The 17,465-nt window shown below is 30.7% G+C and overlaps 2 protein-coding genes across 2 annotated transcripts in view; one reads left to right on the top strand and one right to left on the bottom strand.

Moving 5' to 3' along the window:
- Nucleotides 1-495: 495 nt before the first annotated feature.
- LOC143247537 (ubiquitin-fold modifier 1-like) lies at nucleotides 496-9,542 on the top strand. The gene is made up of 5 exons (XM_076495810.1): nucleotides 496-575; nucleotides 685-741; nucleotides 1,896-1,953; nucleotides 4,787-4,859; nucleotides 8,449-9,542. Coding segments are annotated over exons 1-5 (273 nt in total). The 5' UTR covers nucleotides 496-573; the 3' UTR covers nucleotides 8,532-9,542.
- Nucleotides 9,276-17,465, bottom strand: part of LOC143247536 (NF-X1-type zinc finger protein NFXL1-like) — a 33,826-nt gene continuing 25,636 nt past the window's right edge. Inside the window, exon 7 of the mRNA XM_076495808.1 lies at nucleotides 9,276-15,522. Coding sequence (XP_076351923.1) covers nucleotides 15,094-15,522 — 429 coding nt within the window. The 3' untranslated portion in view covers nucleotides 9,276-15,093. The remainder of the gene's footprint in view (nucleotides 15,523-17,465) is intronic.

Consider the following 17,465-nt stretch of genomic DNA (forward strand, 5'->3'; position numbering starts at 1 on the left):
TGCTTGAATGTTGCACTAAAAGAAAAGAGGCCTGCCTTGATCAATCGTAAAGATGTTGTGTTACACCAGAATAATGCACGGCTCCATACAGCAAGGATCACATATGTAAAGATTGAAGAGCGAGACTAGGAAAAACTTCCACATCTTCCTCATTCTCTAGACCTTGCCCCATCTGATTATCATCTATTCGGAAGTTTGCAGAACAATTTTGATGGAAAAGTGCTTGAAACGCATGAAGATGTAAAAACTACCCTCTCTACATTCTTTTCCTCCAAATCCCCAGAAATTTATAGAAGTGGCATTCAGAAGCTTGTAAATTGTTGGCAGGAAGTAATCAATAATAATGGAACAGACGTTGTTGATCAAATAACATTAAAAGCGTTAGAAGTTCTTTCTCTTTTTCCTGAACTTAAAATCGAACACTACTTAAGGGATGATCTGATATTATGTATAAATTCTAGAATATGTAAGACATTTTTTTATAGTTGCTATAACGTTTTATTAGTTTCTAGGTAGCGCTATTAATTTCCACGTTGGTTATATTGACTGGTAGAAACACCAGCTTGATTAAGCATGTAACGTATTTTAGACATATGTTTTTACTTTACTAAAATGTGTTGTAAACAATTATTCTTCGATTTTTTTAATAATATTAATTTTTTTGTAAAATCCTTTTTAATATAGGTCAAAAGTAACGTTCAAGATAACTTTGACGTCGGATCCGAAGCTTCCTTACAAGGTGTAAGTTCGTAGAATAAACACCTATGGTATTGTTTATGTATTAATGAAATTAATAATAATGCAGGATTAGTAGTACTATTAACACTATTATGTTAGTACCAAGAATCTCCCTGGTAAGGTAGTTAAGTTATAAAAAGATAGTACTAATAGAAAAGTAGAGAATGTGTCAGTTGATGCTATTACTATTAGTATTAAACACGTTACTGTTTAGCAAAAGTGTTAAGTAACATAAAGAGATCAGATAGTGAATAAAAACTAATGTTTATGAAGATGAAAATTAATTAAATAAAATCGTGAAGTAAGAAGCAAGAATATAAAGCAGTAGTTTGCGCACTAGTGTAATATTTGATATTAGACAAATGATCCCAAATAATCGGTTTGTAATACACTCACTTGCTGGGACATTAAATACATACGTTTTTTGTTTATTTTGTAAGCTTTCACTTTGTAAGCTGGAACTTTTATAATATTGTTTGAAAAGCAGGGGAAAATAATGTAGTTTAACACAAGTTGTTTATTGGTTTATAATACAAAAAAATCTAACAAGCTTTTGTTTGTTATTTCTACTTGGTAAATACTGATTCAAACTGAATAAGTTTAAACATATGTGTAATATGTTTTCTTCATATAGAAGGACAACCAGCATTTGTTGGTATTGTTTGCTATATTTCTCTTGCTTTCAGCAACTTGATTCAAATTGCTATAGGCACTTAACACACAAACAAGGTGATATTTAAGTGATAAAACAAAATTATGAAATAGTTCTCTATATCTGGCTTTTTTTTTAATCACACTTGTATATAAATACAGTACAGTTAGTTCTTAAATATTTTAAATTATAAAATAATTTATGAAGTTAATTTTCTTTGTTTTGTGTTCCATTCATTATATTTGTTAATTTTGCACTAATGAAAAAAAAAAGATTTTTAAGTTTACCTAATTTAGTGGTTTGTCTTTAAAACTGTTACTGGTTCTTCATTTTCTTATTTTTAATAGATTGAAAATTGTTCAGGGTTGGTAGTTTTAATAAGCTAGGCACTACTTTTTTAGTTTTTAGTATATTTTGTTATTTTAAGCATAGTTCTTTAACCCCCTTAATTTTCTATACATGTATATTTTCATATATGCATATGTGAACAATTCGTTCCCTATAGATTAAGTGTTCCTGAAAACACCCCATTTACAGCAGTGTTAAAGTTTGCTGCAGAAGAAGTAAGTGATATTTTTTTATCTTTGTCTTATTGATCAAAGCTTACGTAAATTTTACTTAATTCAAAATATGTCTTTAAACCAATGTCAAAAATAAATTAATAATTCGTACCATAATTCTGCTTTGTAAGTGACATAAATAAGTACAGTACAGTTACTTATTCTAGTTCATACCAAAACAGTTGTTGTTTGTGAAATTAATGCTGTGAATAGTATCTTAACCACTACTGTGTCTTTCATATATCAACCAGCCTAATGAGCTCTTATATTGGGTAAAAGGCCTCATTGGCACTTGTTATTATGGATTTAGTGTGGTTGGTATGCTATTAAATGTTCATTATTTTAACTCCTAAGTTATTAGAAGTTCGGTGTTATCACTAATTATAAAGGGCTCGTTCCTTTTGCCACAGTGTCAAGAATACCTTTGTCCTCCTCTTTGGTAACACAACAATATACATCATTACTTAGCAACACAACTGTCACTTGATTGTTCTTAATCCAACTACGGTATTCATGTTGATTTATTAGAAAGGTTCGTTTTCCTTGTTTTGTGGTATAACAGTAAAATAGTTTATTTCAGAAATTTTGTAACACTGAGTTGTAGCCAAGCAGTGTTTCAGCTAAACCTCATGTTACATTTGTGTATTAGGCCTACTATTACTAATGTTATAGAGTCAGTGTTTGAAAATGTTTTGAGTGATGAGTAAACTTTAATTAATAAATATTCTTTTAGTATTTTGGCCTTAAAACATAAAGAAACTGTTTAATACTACCAAATATCATTTTATCTTTTGTACAGTCAAAAGAGTTTAAAATTTGTTGGAATATCTGCACTTTGTTTTTCTATTTCCTGAATATAGTAAATTCTCAAGAATATTATTTAAATTTCTTTCAGAGTGCATAGTTTTTACTAAAAATATGGTGATTAAATGAGTGAGTCTCAGGTGCATTTTAGGATCATAGATGAATTAGTTTGGGTTAAATTATATAATTTTTGTTCATTGTTCAACAGTGGTTTCCTGTCATTTTTTGACAGGCTTTTACACAAATTCAAATATTCTACCCTGTATAGCAAATTTATATCTTTTATTATTATGAAAATTGATTTATTGAAAGTTGTACAAATTCAGATATTTTTACCTAAATTTGCAGACATATAAATGATTTAATTAGTATAAATAATCCTGAAATAAATAATGTTATCAATACTATATATCCAGTAGAATTAAAATGTGAAAATACTTCAATATCTAATACAGAAATGTTATCGATACTATATATCCAGTAGAATTAAACAGTGAAAATACTTCAATATCTAATACAGAAGTACACGTACATTTATTTAGACTTAGAAATTAAAATAGTGGATGAAGATATCAAAGTAAGTATTTTTGATAAAAGAAAATATTCTGCCTTTCCAATTTATGGTTTACCTCTTTTAATAATAATGTACCATACCCTTCTGTTATAAGTATTATAACTTCACAATTATTCAGATACTGTAAAATTTGTGATAAGTTACAATATTTTATCAGTAATGTTTAAATACTGATATAAAAATTAACAGTTACTGGATTTAACAAAGAAATTTTAAATAAAATTATTAAACTATTCTGTGACAAATATAACAATGTATTGAATAAATATAAAGAAATAAAAATTAGAAAAATTTTACTAAAAATTTCTAATAACTTTCTAGTTATGAATAAAGTCATTTAACAACTTGGCATTACTTTATGCAGGTGTACACCTTGCTGCATATAAAGGCTTGTTCAGAGCATGATAGTCATGGTAAACTTAATAAATGGGTGGTGGTTGGGTGCTATACTAGTTTGTTTAGATAACTGTATGGGACTCTTCTTACTAGTATAATTCGTTTACTGGGCTGCTAATTAGTGCCTTTCTACCATAATGGGAGCAGGAATGCTATCTTCAAGAGGTAAGTTTTCAACTTATTTCGAAATGGTAGTACCTTATTTTTCTTACTCCTATTTCTATTTTTCAATTGATGTTTTTCTTCTTTACTGTGGAGAGTAGTCACTTTCCCACAACTGTTTGCAAGTAGTGAAGGGTGATATAGATGTGGGATGTTGTGGACTTCAGCCCCCACATTTCACTCTCCTAATTTCTATCTCTGTATCTATTACTACTCTTTTATTTCTTATGTGAGACTGGCAATTGGATGTTAAGACTGATAGATGGTGTATCCCCACTGCAATGTGGATCCTATTTCTTCAGTTACCTCTGAAATCTAGGGTACACTTTATATCCCACATTATTGCTTGTACCTGGGATCTTTTTAATTAGTACAGCATTTTGTTTTTGTTTCAGCTTCTTTTTTAGGTTATAGTAAACTGATATAATTAATCAAAGGTGTGGATTTGCTGTTTTTAATACTGTCCTTCCTTTTGATTTTCTGTACTTAACTTTAGGTTAGAGAAAAATAATACTGAAATTAGATAATAAGTTATTTATAAAATTATGCTTCACTATTCATTTACTTTTTACAAATTATTTACACCAGCTAGTGATTATTTCCTCAAAATAAATAATTAATATAGTTGCATTTTCAATTTATTACAATTAGTGTTTTATTTTTTCTAAAAAAAAATAAAAAATCACATTGTTATTCTAAGCAACTACAGTCTTTTAATTTGGAGGATTTTCAGGTAAAACACATTAAAAGCAGTTATATCTTAACAAATCAGTATCTTAAAAGATCATAAGTAGATGAATCTAATTATTACAGCATATACATATACTAGTTAAAATAAGGTTTAAAAATTTAGCTTCTTGTAATTAACAATTTTTCTGTTTTCTTGTTTGAATTTGACAGTTCAAAGTACCTCCAGCTACAAGCGCTATTATTACAGATGATGGAATTGGAATTAATCCATCTCAGAGTGCAGGCAAGTATATCTTGACATTTACTTGTTACAAAAAATGGTGACCAGCATTTATTTAAAAAATTGTACACACTTTAAGTTGAAAACTAAATTATGTGTATCAACATTGCGTTATCAAGCATAAATTAGGGTTAGCAGAAATATAGTTTCACCAGCACTGATAATAAATTCACTTTCAAGTAGTTTTGGGCATACTCTCAGTTGTTAATTTGGAACATCTCTCACTTATTTATTTCTACATAAATTTCATCCATGTTATGACTTTTGTTAATAATACAGACTTGTGAGCAGTCAGTTTATCTTTTCTTCAGTATTCACTAAAGCAACAGAAAAACAAAATTATGTGGTACAGGATCATGCACAGTGATTTTTTTATACCTTAAAATTTGGAAATATTTATTAAAAACAGTGGGAAACAAAAAAATTTTGTATTAACTTTGATTAATTCTGAAATAATAGTATGTTCATTGATATGTATTATTCTGAAAGTAATAACCAAAAGGCTTAGGAAAGAGTGTTTGCTTAAACTTTTAAAAATCCTAGAAAAGTTTAGAAAATACTTACTGAGCCATAATCCTGTCAGGAAGTGGATTTGTAAGGAAATCAAGGTTATCAAGTATTTCTCCAAATGATGGCTTACCAGTTTGCTTGCTAGTCGAGCGTTTCTCCAAGTTACGGCTTGCCACTTTGTAGGCTAAGCCTTAGATAATGAAGTAACTAGTTTCCTGTTATCTCTTTTCTTTGTAACTGTTTAGGGAAAGAAGATAAGGAGGGAAGGAATTATAAATGAGACATTATTTCAGTAATAGTTTAGCTTCAGTTTTCGTGGTCACAACCCTCCTATTATCAGAATTTCACAGAAATGTACATGGTAAACATGGTTTACGTACATTTATCTTCATTATGTATATCGTATGTAAAAACATAATTTATGATTGTTTAGTTAATTGTTATAAATGTAAAAAATGTGACCTAATGGAGAAAATACAGTACACAATCTTCCCATATTAAAGGGTACTTTATAGGTAGTAAAATGTTCAAAATGGAGCAGTATTTCTTTAGTTGTTTTCAAAAGTGTTTCTAGAAAAAGTCATTTTCTTGTATCAAAAAATCATTATCATTGTCACATGAATGGTGTCACAGAAACAAATGCCACGTATGGACGTTTCTTGTAAACGACATTACCTTCAAAAAGGTCTTAGTTTGCTCCAACATAGTGTTTGATCAGATGAAGAAACCCATAGTTGGTGAGAAAAACCACCTTTTAAGGTAAAGTAAAATTTCAAAATGTTGACAAAACCACCATTATTGAGAACTAATTGGTCAGTTACGAGTTTAGTCCTTTTCCACAACTAGGAAAAGGTATTTGAACCGTTTTGTTTTCACGACTAATAAATTAGATAACTAAAAAAATATATCTGATAAAATAACTAAACATTCTTTTGCATGCACAACTTTGTTGTTTTTTAACTCTTGGTCTGATAACATATTTCCTGTCATTTTCTGTGGTTTAACAACTTAGTGTTTATAAATAGCACAAGTGTATTGGGATCTATGTTGAGCAACCAAGTATTATTGGTGAAGAGAAAACAACAGTTTGTGAGCTTTTACATTGAGGTCTTGTGTTAGTAAAATTCATAAGGAAACTCGTACCAAAGTGGACGATATATTAACTAGTACAAGTAGGTTTAAATAGGATGACCAGTTTCCCTCCATTTTAGGAGATGTTACTCTGTTTCCTTATTTTGTCTTGTTAGAAGATAGCCATAGTCTTCTAATAATCAATCTAATATAAGCTGTCTTCTCTGCTTTATTGAGAACATCTAGCATAAAATACCCATGCTCTACTGTGGGATTCCCAAGGTCCTCTCATGATTCACAGAGGTCTCAAAGTACCAGTTAGTCATCTCATTATTCTAATTACCTCTATAGCTACTCCAGTGTGCCAGTACTTTTAATTGATTTGTCTATTACCACCTCGAACTGATTTAAACTTTTTTTAAAAGAAAAAAGGTTTAATTTAACCTAGATTTCTTTTTTTTCCCTTGTGTTTTCAATAATTTTCATTCTCTGATTCATGTTTTTCTTCCCATTGTTTGTTGCCATTTCTCAAAGTTAGTTCAATTCAGTTTCTTTTAATTCTCGGATTAGTATTTTTCTTCTAGTGTTTGGATGAAATTTTTGTGTGTGTCAATATTCTTTAACCATTTTGTTTCATGTTGTTTCCCAATGTTTATCTATCTAGGTCAGTTCCATGGTTCCTGGTGCTTTTGTTTCTCTCTATCACCTTTGACATTAAGAAACATTTGGCTTCATTGAATTTTGTCCATTTTTTGGTAAAATATGTTCATTTCTGGCACATTTAATTCTTTTTCAACAGTAGAAAACCCCTACAATACTGTTAACCCTACAATACTGTTAATTCAGTAAGTGAGAATTGGGCAAAATAAAATGATACTGTTCTTTAGACCTTCAGGAAGCAGAAATATGGGGCTTAAGGGCAAAAAAAAATTGGCTAAAAGTATTTAGTAAAATCTAAAGAATAATACCCAAGTGCATGTCCTTAGTATAGTTTCAAAGTTTTGGGTCTCTAGATTCTTTCCTTTTGGAGCCATGGTAATCACATAGAGGCAGGCTCTTTTGTTATTACAGTGATGCAGACCCATTTGGTATCAACAATTTTGACCCAAGTAAAGCAGTACACTACATTAATACTCCATCATTCCAACTGACCAAACCTTTTCCCAGGTGTTTTCCTTGCAACAAGGGACATTTTGTGGATGCTACTATTATAATTTAAGATATAGGGATATGAACATACTCGATATAAGTTTTAAAAATATTGCTTTTCAGGTTTAAAGTGATAGTATTATTGTTTTAAGAAAATGTATTAAAATACTTAAGTTGTTTACAACGATTTGAGTATGAAACTTTCAATGAAGTGAAAAATTAAATATATTTCAGAACCTGTACCATTTTAAACATTTTTTTTTCAATGTAACTGACCTAAAAAAATTCAAATGCTTGATATGCATGCTTTCTTTGATATTTCAAAGATTATTTTACACTTGGTGGTGTCATGAAATATGTAAAGAAGTCATGATCAGTGCAACTTGTTAGCAGGCTGTGACTAACTCATCATAAATGATCAGTAGAAATAGGTTATAAAAGTCTATTTCAAATGCAGTAATTCGTTTATTCAGAGGTTTTAAATTGTATTACATTAGTAACATTTCTTTAAAGAATACTTATTCTCTGTTTAAAATGTAATGCGAGTCAATCAAAAATCATGTCTCAATAAAGCATTTTCATTTCTAATAAATGCTATGTTATTATTCATTTATCAATTTTAGAATTAGGTTAATGTTTAAAGCAATATATGAAGCTTTTCGGTGGTTATTTTCTTGTGTTAGACATTTGTTAAAAAAACCCTTGTTGTTTCTTCTTTGAATTAATTGCAATATATTTTTTATTTGGCATTTAAACAATTTATGTACAAAAATACTATATCACTGTCATGTGTATTTAGTGCATTTTCTGTAAATAACTGGTACTGTTTAGTGAACTCAGTTTACTTTAATATGTACTGCAGGAGACATCTTCCTCAAGCATGGTTCAGAGCTCCGCCTAATTCCTCGACAGGGTTGGAAGACTATGAACACTTTAATTACATAATATAAACACAATAAAACAAAACTGAAACCTGTACTGACATTTCAATTGTTTTATACTATATAAATAGTCTTTGTATGTAATATATTCATTATTTTAAGTCATAGAAGTTTCAAAATAATCTTAAGTATAAGTTAATGATACAAATTACTATTGGTATTTTCATACAGTTAAGCCGTTAACACTCCTTAAACATATTTATTTATACAAATAATGTTTCTACAGAAACAGAGTTGGTTGTAAAGTTTTTTTTCAGTAGTAGTTGTTTACATTTTATATTTAAAAAAATAAAGCTGTCTGAATATAATTAGTTTCTCACTGCTATACCTATCTGTATCTCAAACTGTGTTAGTATGGATTGTGTTCTATACTTGTCCTAACCGAGATATTTAGATATTTAAGGTCAATGAAGTAAACGTTTTATAGTTTCAGGATTACAATGTCATATATAAAGAAAACATCTTAAAGATAAACAAACAATCATGTGTTATAAGATGTACTGGTTAGAACTTCCTGTCAGTGGGATAGGTTTACATCCATTCTTTGTGACTGTAGAAAGATACCATTTCAGTATTTTTCTTTCTCCATTGCAATTAGTCTATTAAATTATTAAACAGGTCGTTATTTTAAAATGTTAATTTCCATATAAATTACATTGCTCTTAACATTACATTATATGGTCCACTACATACATCAGGTTAGTTCAATCTTCATAAGTATTACAATAAATGGACAACTGGACAATACTGTACCAAATTCCCAATTTATTTCAAGGACTAGTTTACAAAATGAAATTTGAATTTATAACAGTATATTAATTTAACCATCACGGTGAGTCTATAACAATTTTCATGTAAAGGAGGTGTTAAGAATTCAGTGCTGCGATGCAAGACTAAAATTGTGTAGGAGAAACATTTTGTTACTCCTTTCATACTTCCAAAGCCTTCAGTAACAAACTTGATAATAATATATATGTAAGATATTTATAGAAGGAATAAAGGGAATTGCTAATTACTTTTTGTATGTAAATTTTTCCAAACGAACAAAACACACAAGTTTGAAACAAAAGATAATTCACATTTGTTTTGAATATGATATTAAACATATCTAAGCTATGCACATACATATAACATTTAAATATGTTTAATACACAGGTTTAAAAATTGGTATTTTACTAATAAGCTAAGAAAAACTGGAATTATTAGGTTGGCACAGGTAGCCTCGTATTGTCACAGAAACAGTCATTATGTGGAATGAAAATACATTATACAAAATTAATAATAACTGGAACGTAATAATAAAGTTATGGCAAGACAATCTTAGTTATAAAGCATTTATAACTACCATCCTAGTTTATTGTTATGCAAATTAGGCATCTACTGCTCAGCCATGTGATCTTAATTTGAAATCAGTGCTTAAACTTGGAGAGAATCACTCAACTCAGAAGTGTTCCATGTCTCCAAAGATGTTTCATGTTCAGAGAAAACGGATAAAAGTTCGGTCGATCTTGTGAATTAACAGAAGTACTCTCAGATGTCACTGAAAAATGTCTGCATCACAAGCTGAAAACTGTTGTTATTTTGAGGTGTCACAATTTTCGTGTGCTTACTTACAGACTGAATCAGATGTTCACAGCTACAACCAAACAAAAACACTTCACAAATTTAACCTGTGTGCTGAACACCCAGTGGCAAGTATGCTCTTCCCTGCAAGACAGAAAACTCATCTATAAGAATATCAAGAACATGTCCAAACTTTTCAAGGTGGTCAGGGGTTGGTAGGTGTACTTTTTGCACAGTGTCAGGGTGCTCAACAGCACCCAACTCGCGCTCATGCTGTTGCCGCGAGATGACTTAACACTTCATGCAACCAGATAACAAGAGTATACTCCATTTTCATACAGGAACATAACGTGTCAGTATGTGTGATAACGGCAAAAATTTGCCCCCTCATCTCAGTTGTGAGGCCAAAGGCTCGCAACATTAAAAACCTGGTTTCAATATCTGCTACAGACACAACACAGATAGCCCATTGTGTAGTTTTGTGTTTAATACACTTTGAAAGATGTATGGACCTGCACACTTGTAGAAATGATACATTCAATGCTACACATTACATGGACCACAACGTATGATCCTTTTTGCTGAACTGATATTGTTAAAATAGTAAAAGAGGGAAGTGGTCAATGGGAGTATAGGGATACCCTTGAAAAATGCATTATATCTTATCAAATAACCAGACAATACTGATGTCCAGGAAACAGCCCCTTCAGAGAACTGTTGCCAGGCTGCCTTTTCATTCTATAGACCACATGAAGGATCATCAGATATCTGATTTACATAAAAAAATGAACACATCAAAATAAACATCAATTTCATGTTATCAAGTTTGTTTGTTTTTTAATAGAAGTTATCTAATAATAAATCTAAGATTGACAACATCAATTCCACACTACGGATGTTAACCTTTCATAACATGGAAATAAAACATTGTTATTCAGGTAAATTTCTGAAAATTTAGTACAAAATGCACGTGTTTACTTGGACAGACACTCATGATCAGTTTCCACTGAGAACAGTAATGGGCATGTAGCAATAGTGCCAAAGAAAATTCTGGTTTTTTCCCCATTTTGTTGTGATAACAAGTCTTCTCCGTATTTAAAAAAGATCCTGAAAAGTCCTGATGTGGTCAAAGTTATTTTTGATAATGTTAAAGTAATGTACTTTGAGATACTCCAAACTCAGGATAATTTGTGTGTACATTATTAAAAGTGTTACTGAAAGAAACAATATAACACTGACCTAAATACTGGAAACGGTCCTCAGTCAGTTTAACAATGTTAAATTACACAATACAAGTAACCAGGTTTAACTGCCTTTTCCGTTTATTAAAGCATTATATAAATTGTTTTAACAATATTACTTTAAAAATCTTCCCAGCTGTGCTGCATAAATATACCTTATGTGTAATTTTATATACAAAAAAATTTCAACAAGCAAAAACGACCTAATTAATTCTTCATTGGTGCACTTTGTAGTTTCAAATGCTGAAAACCTTCAACAATATGAATGTGACAACTACTTTCCTTCAGCACATAACTTAAGAAAGGTAGAAGTTCTGGTATTAAAGATGGGACAAGAAAGGTGGCAGATAAAATTGTTTCCACAATGGAAAACATGACAGAAATCTGTCAAAAAAGTTCCACTGTAAGAATGAAAGCAAAAAAAAAAAAAAATCCAGAAACCAAATTCTAATCAAATAACTGAGAAAACATCCATATAACATCTTTACATTTTGTCTTACAAATTTATTTCTGTCTGAATAACATCAGTTACAGAAGATGTGTGCAATATACCATGAGAACAAATTTTACCACTAACAGACATGACAGAAATTAACTGTATGTTTATTAGAAGAAATCTTTGGACCAGCTTTATTTCTGCACATGACAGAATGTATTTACATAACATTTAAATGTGTAAATATACAAATATATGCACGCACCACATACATGTGTTTGTTTGTCAGCCAGTGACTATACATTTTTCTTCTTGCACACGTGATTAATGTTGACAAGTCCAATTGCAGTAAGGTATTATGATCAATGTTATGTTGTTTAAGGTGTCTGACATTTTTAAACAGTTTATTGAACTACTGTAATTTCTGTTTAGGCATAAACATTTCCAAATGATAAAATAAGTCTATAAACTACATCCTTTTAATGTGATATGAGAAGTTTATTTGTTGTTAATGCCATTGTTGATATTTAAATCAACCATTAGCTAAAGTTCACTTTTCTTTTTTAAAATATGTTGTCATGAATACAGTTTATTGCATGGCCACAGTTATTTATTTACCTTAATAATCTTAGCATCAGATATATTAAATGTCTCTTTCTCCCTGTCTAATTCAATTTACCAGAAGCTGTTAATGCCTCAAACAGAGATGATTTCATTGAGCCAAACAGAACTGAACAGAGAACACAACGTTGGGGTGGATGAGTTTATAAATTTTATTTTAAATTTCTTCTTTTTTGTAAAACATTAAGAGTTGTATTTAAAACAAAAGAGGGCAGCACTGCATCGGTAAGAAATTAAGATACAACCCAAGCTTATATTTCAGACTGCATATTTAATGGATATAAATTTCCAGACTTCACAAAAAAGAAACGTACCAATTGTCATCAGAAACAAAAAAGATTTGTATGCCTGATTCAAGAATGTTAACTATCTTAACAAGAGGAGTCAGATTATTAGGTGTAAAGCTCAAATTAACAGTTTTTCTTTTGCCTAAACTTGAGTGAATGACCAAACCTTTGCAAACGATAGCCATGAATAGAGAACATTTTGGTGATCTAGTAATGATGGTTCAATAGAAGACAGAGAACAATGAATCCTTTAATACCTTTTATAAAGTCATTCTACTGAAAAGTAAAAAGTACAGCAAACATCCATCTCAGAACCAACTCTACTTAAAAAGAAATGTGCTTCTGTTGGATTCGAGATTGGCAAATTAGAAGATTACAAAAAACATATCTATTTTGTTGAACTCCTTGATCTAACAATACCTGCAATCAATAACCAATTCAATCAAAATGGCTTCAAAGCTTATATGTAGTGGGAGTGTCCCCAAGTTGTAGTCTCTTAAGCAAAGTTACATTTTTGGGCTACAAACTACATTGATGATGTCAACATCAGTGCCTTCAAAGTGTACCTGTTTTCAATACCTTGATGGAGGGATGTGATGAAACATGCTTTAATGTTACTCTTCAGAAAGATAAACAAATTTGTTTCTACCCGAGAAGAAGAAAATATACCTCATTGTTACAGTTCATTAGTGCCCCAAACAATGTCTTACAGAACACCTACCCAGTAGCCTGAAAAACTCTAATTCCACAATGATAGAACAGATAAACCTTATTTGATAGTGCCAAAGGATTTACCTCTCACAACAAAAATTGTAAACAAAGGTTTTGATACGTTCTCTGAAACTTATCTTCTGAGAATCAGGATCGAAGTGAAGTGTAATACATTGCTCAAAATATTGGTGGAAGTTTAGAAAATACATATACTCTTAAGAACAATGATACAACCTGCTCTTGTACATCCACAGTTCACTAGCCTCTGATCAACACCCAACTTGTATTTTTGTCAGTGTTCCCACTCACAAAATATAGCTCTGAGTATCTGATACAAGGAAATAAGTTCAAAACTTACTGATACAAGCACAATGAACAGTAACACTGTATTATTTCTGCCAACAAACTGATAAACCCCACATTAAAAACATTCCAACAGTGCATTGAAAACTACGTAGGTCTTGGTGAAACTATTTTTTAAATCAGAAAACTTTCACAAAATCATAAATGGTAACATTACACCAGCTGATCACAATGGTTCAGGAAAACACTTCAGTTTCTGTTCATTAACTTAAAAATACACACTCGCACATAAAGAAACTACCTTAAGTATTTTCACCAATAAAAAAAATACTCCCACTGTTGGTACTCCATTAAAACCATAGCATATAAGAGATATATTACTTTCTAAATCTGTGATAAGCAACTGCAATACATATACACACACACACATATGTAAGCAATGCTCAAGCTACAATGCACATCCATGTAATTATGCATTTGTTTTACACAAAAATTGCATTAGAAACAAAAATACCCAAACTATTTTTGCCTGTTCATGTATCCTTCATATACATGTGTATATTATTTGCTAGTTTAAAGGAAATAATCACAAAGCATAGATCATCATATCTATGATGATGAGATATAACAGAAATTAGTGAGATATGTTGTAAAGTCCTCCATATCAAATCGTACAAATTTTTGCAGTCTACCACCACATGTGGGTCTACTTTACCTTTTGGTTTCTCTCTTCTAAGCAGTATTAAAGATATGCAATTTGGTAAAACACACTATAGTCTACTTCAGACAAAGTAGACGATAAGGCTGTTACATCATTCACAGATTCTGTGGCATGGTATTTTTTCTTGACTGAAAGAACGAGCAAGTTTAGTGAGAAAAAAGCAAAAGTCGGAAATGAATTACACAGGAATCACCTGTAATTTTGTGTTACTGTTGAAATGAAACTAGTAGCAGTCTAGTTTTACTAATCGACACCAACCAAGCACTTACTGTATTAAGATATAACCTGTAATTGTTTCAGTTGACATTTAAATAGAACATTAATATCAAAATAAAAAGATCAAATGTTCAAGAAAAACAGCAAAGCAACACCCAGAACTTCAGGTGTTGGGCAACAAAAAAGCCACTAATACCTAAAAATAAATAATCTTTTTAAGTACTGAATTTTTATTTTCAATTTACTTTGAGAAGTAAAATATTTGTTATGTCGAAATAACTCATCTAGAGCAATGAATAAGGATATATTCATGTTTACGTGCAAGTACAGAAATAGTACAGACAGGGGACAATTTTTGTTTTAGTAGTAAAACTAAATGGAAACCTCACTTTGTAGTGAAATCAATATATAATTGTGAGCAAAGACATTAGCACCAATAAGGTACTGTGTATACCATTACTAATCCTCTAGTCTTTCAATAAACAGCAGTATAGAAAGATACTCATTGCAATACCAGAGAGACAAACTGCTATCATCCATTGGTAAACCGGTCTCCTAGTATCTTCTGAGGTTACATCTTTTTGAAACTTCCTGTGTTTCCTTCTTTTCACTTCAAATTTCCGCTGAAGTTCTTCCAATTCTTTCTGCTGGTGTTTCTGTTCCTCTTCCTTCATCTTCTGTTCGAGGGCTAACTTTTCTCTCTCTTCTTTCTCTTTTACTTCTGCACACAAGTCATCACAAAGAACCACAGCTTCCCCACTTTGTTTCACTGTACAGTGGAATTCCTGCTTTTGTCGTTTACACTGACAGCGAACAGTAACCTTCTTTTTACAGTTTGTTGAACTAGGACATTCCCCTTGATGACAAAGCAGTGGACATCGATGACCACAGGAGATCTATTAGAAAACATCAAAGAATAAACAACATTTAACAGATATGAGTAAAAGTACAATTTGGTTCCTCAAATTATTCAATAAGTTGTTAGTTTAAAATTTTCATGTAAAGCTACAAAAGGGATTCTGTGCATTGGTGTCCCTAATTTTTAACTGACAAAGGGAAGGCAATAAATTAACAGTACTCAACATTAACTGCTAGCTTACCTTTGTCTAACTGAACAGAAGAACATGCCCATCTCTCTAACAGAATACCCACAGCCCCAAAGTAGGAGTGTATCTTTGTGTCAATGGATAACAAATCATGAATCTTCAAAACAACAGCCCAAACATACTAACCAATAAGCCATGCCCAACCCTACAATAAATTAGCTGATTTGGTTTTTCAAAATCCATTTATACTTTAGGAATATACCTTACTGAAAAAGCAGAACAAGAGGTGAAAACTGAAACAAGAACATCATCTTTGAATGGAGTGAAAAATTTACCAACACATTTAATCACGAAGGCTTCCCACTCATAGGTGCCAGCTGACCAGTAGGCTTATCTTGGTCAACTTTTGTAGTTAAGTTAAACTTATTAACCTTCTCAGTTTAGAGTGAGAATTCACAATTTATTGATTAAATACAAGTTTAGCACATAGTGATAAGAGGACGGTGATGTCTAAATGCATCATCGCCCAATAGTACAGTAAGTTTATGAACTAGGGTTAATATAGTTTGTTTCAAAATTTCACACAAAGCTACAGAAAAGACTACCTATGCATAGCTGTTCCTAATGTTCAATAGTCAGACTAATAGTTGACTTGCTAGTCAACAGCACCCACTGCAATATATTTTTATTACTTTGACCTTTCAGCCATGCTTGGCTAACAATGCAGAATTTACAATGACATAGCACACATGCACTCATGTTACTGTATCCAAGAGCATAAAACTGATCTTTAAATCTTTACAAAGTGACCTGTCTTGGCTGTGTTTTACTGGATTAGTATTTTGTAATATACTGTTACATTTCAATTATTATACATTACACACACACACATATATATATATATATATATATAAGTTATTAATATTTATAAACAAATTATGAAGCTTATTTTCTTAAAACGTAGAACAGTAAATAAAGAAGTAAACAATTATTTCCTCTTGTCACAAACTTTGTACTTGCAAATTGCTAAGCCTAAAAAATTTTGTTCATGAAGGATATAAAACAAAATTAATTTTTTTTTAGTTTTTATATATACATTTGAATAACCAAAAAATCATAAATTACTATCTCAATACCACAAAATTACATTATAATGCATCAAGTTGAGTAACTAAGCTGTATTTGAATCTAAAAAAAACCATACAAAACACTCAAATACTAAATAAAGAAACAAACATAAACAAATGCAAAATTAAAGAAGCCTTACTTATACAACAACTTAAGCCTAAAATAAACCAATACAAAGGAACACTTATACCTATATTAAAAAATAATATAATAAATAATAATAATAAAAATAAATAATATAAAATTATATATTCAAACATCTAAGCGCGCCCTCTACATTCCGAAACTCAGTTACACAACCCCTTTCAAACATGTGGTCAGCTTCCTGTCAGTTACCTCTTTCTTTCTTTGTGAACCTGACGAGGACCAAAGAAGGCCAAAACATTGTTCACTCCTCTACATAAAAAGTTTTCTCAGTGCAAACAAGCCATTTTTACATATATAGGTTTCATATATATATTTCCTATTTTAAAATTTAAGAATTAAATAACTAAAGTACAAACATGAAGTTTTAAACATTTTATAGCTCAACACAAACAGTTTTTTATTATTGTGCAGTTTTTTCACTCCAGCGAGTAGCGTTGCTCTGTAGAATGGCAAACATGCAAAAAAAGTCTCAATGCATAGTTTGACTCCTAGAGACCAATTCAATGACTGTAGTGCAC

This window comes from Tachypleus tridentatus, chromosome 3 (genome assembly GCF_004210375.1).
Source record: "Tachypleus tridentatus isolate NWPU-2018 chromosome 3, ASM421037v1, whole genome shotgun sequence".
Classification (NCBI taxonomy): domain Eukaryota; kingdom Metazoa; phylum Arthropoda; class Merostomata; order Xiphosura; family Limulidae; genus Tachypleus; species Tachypleus tridentatus.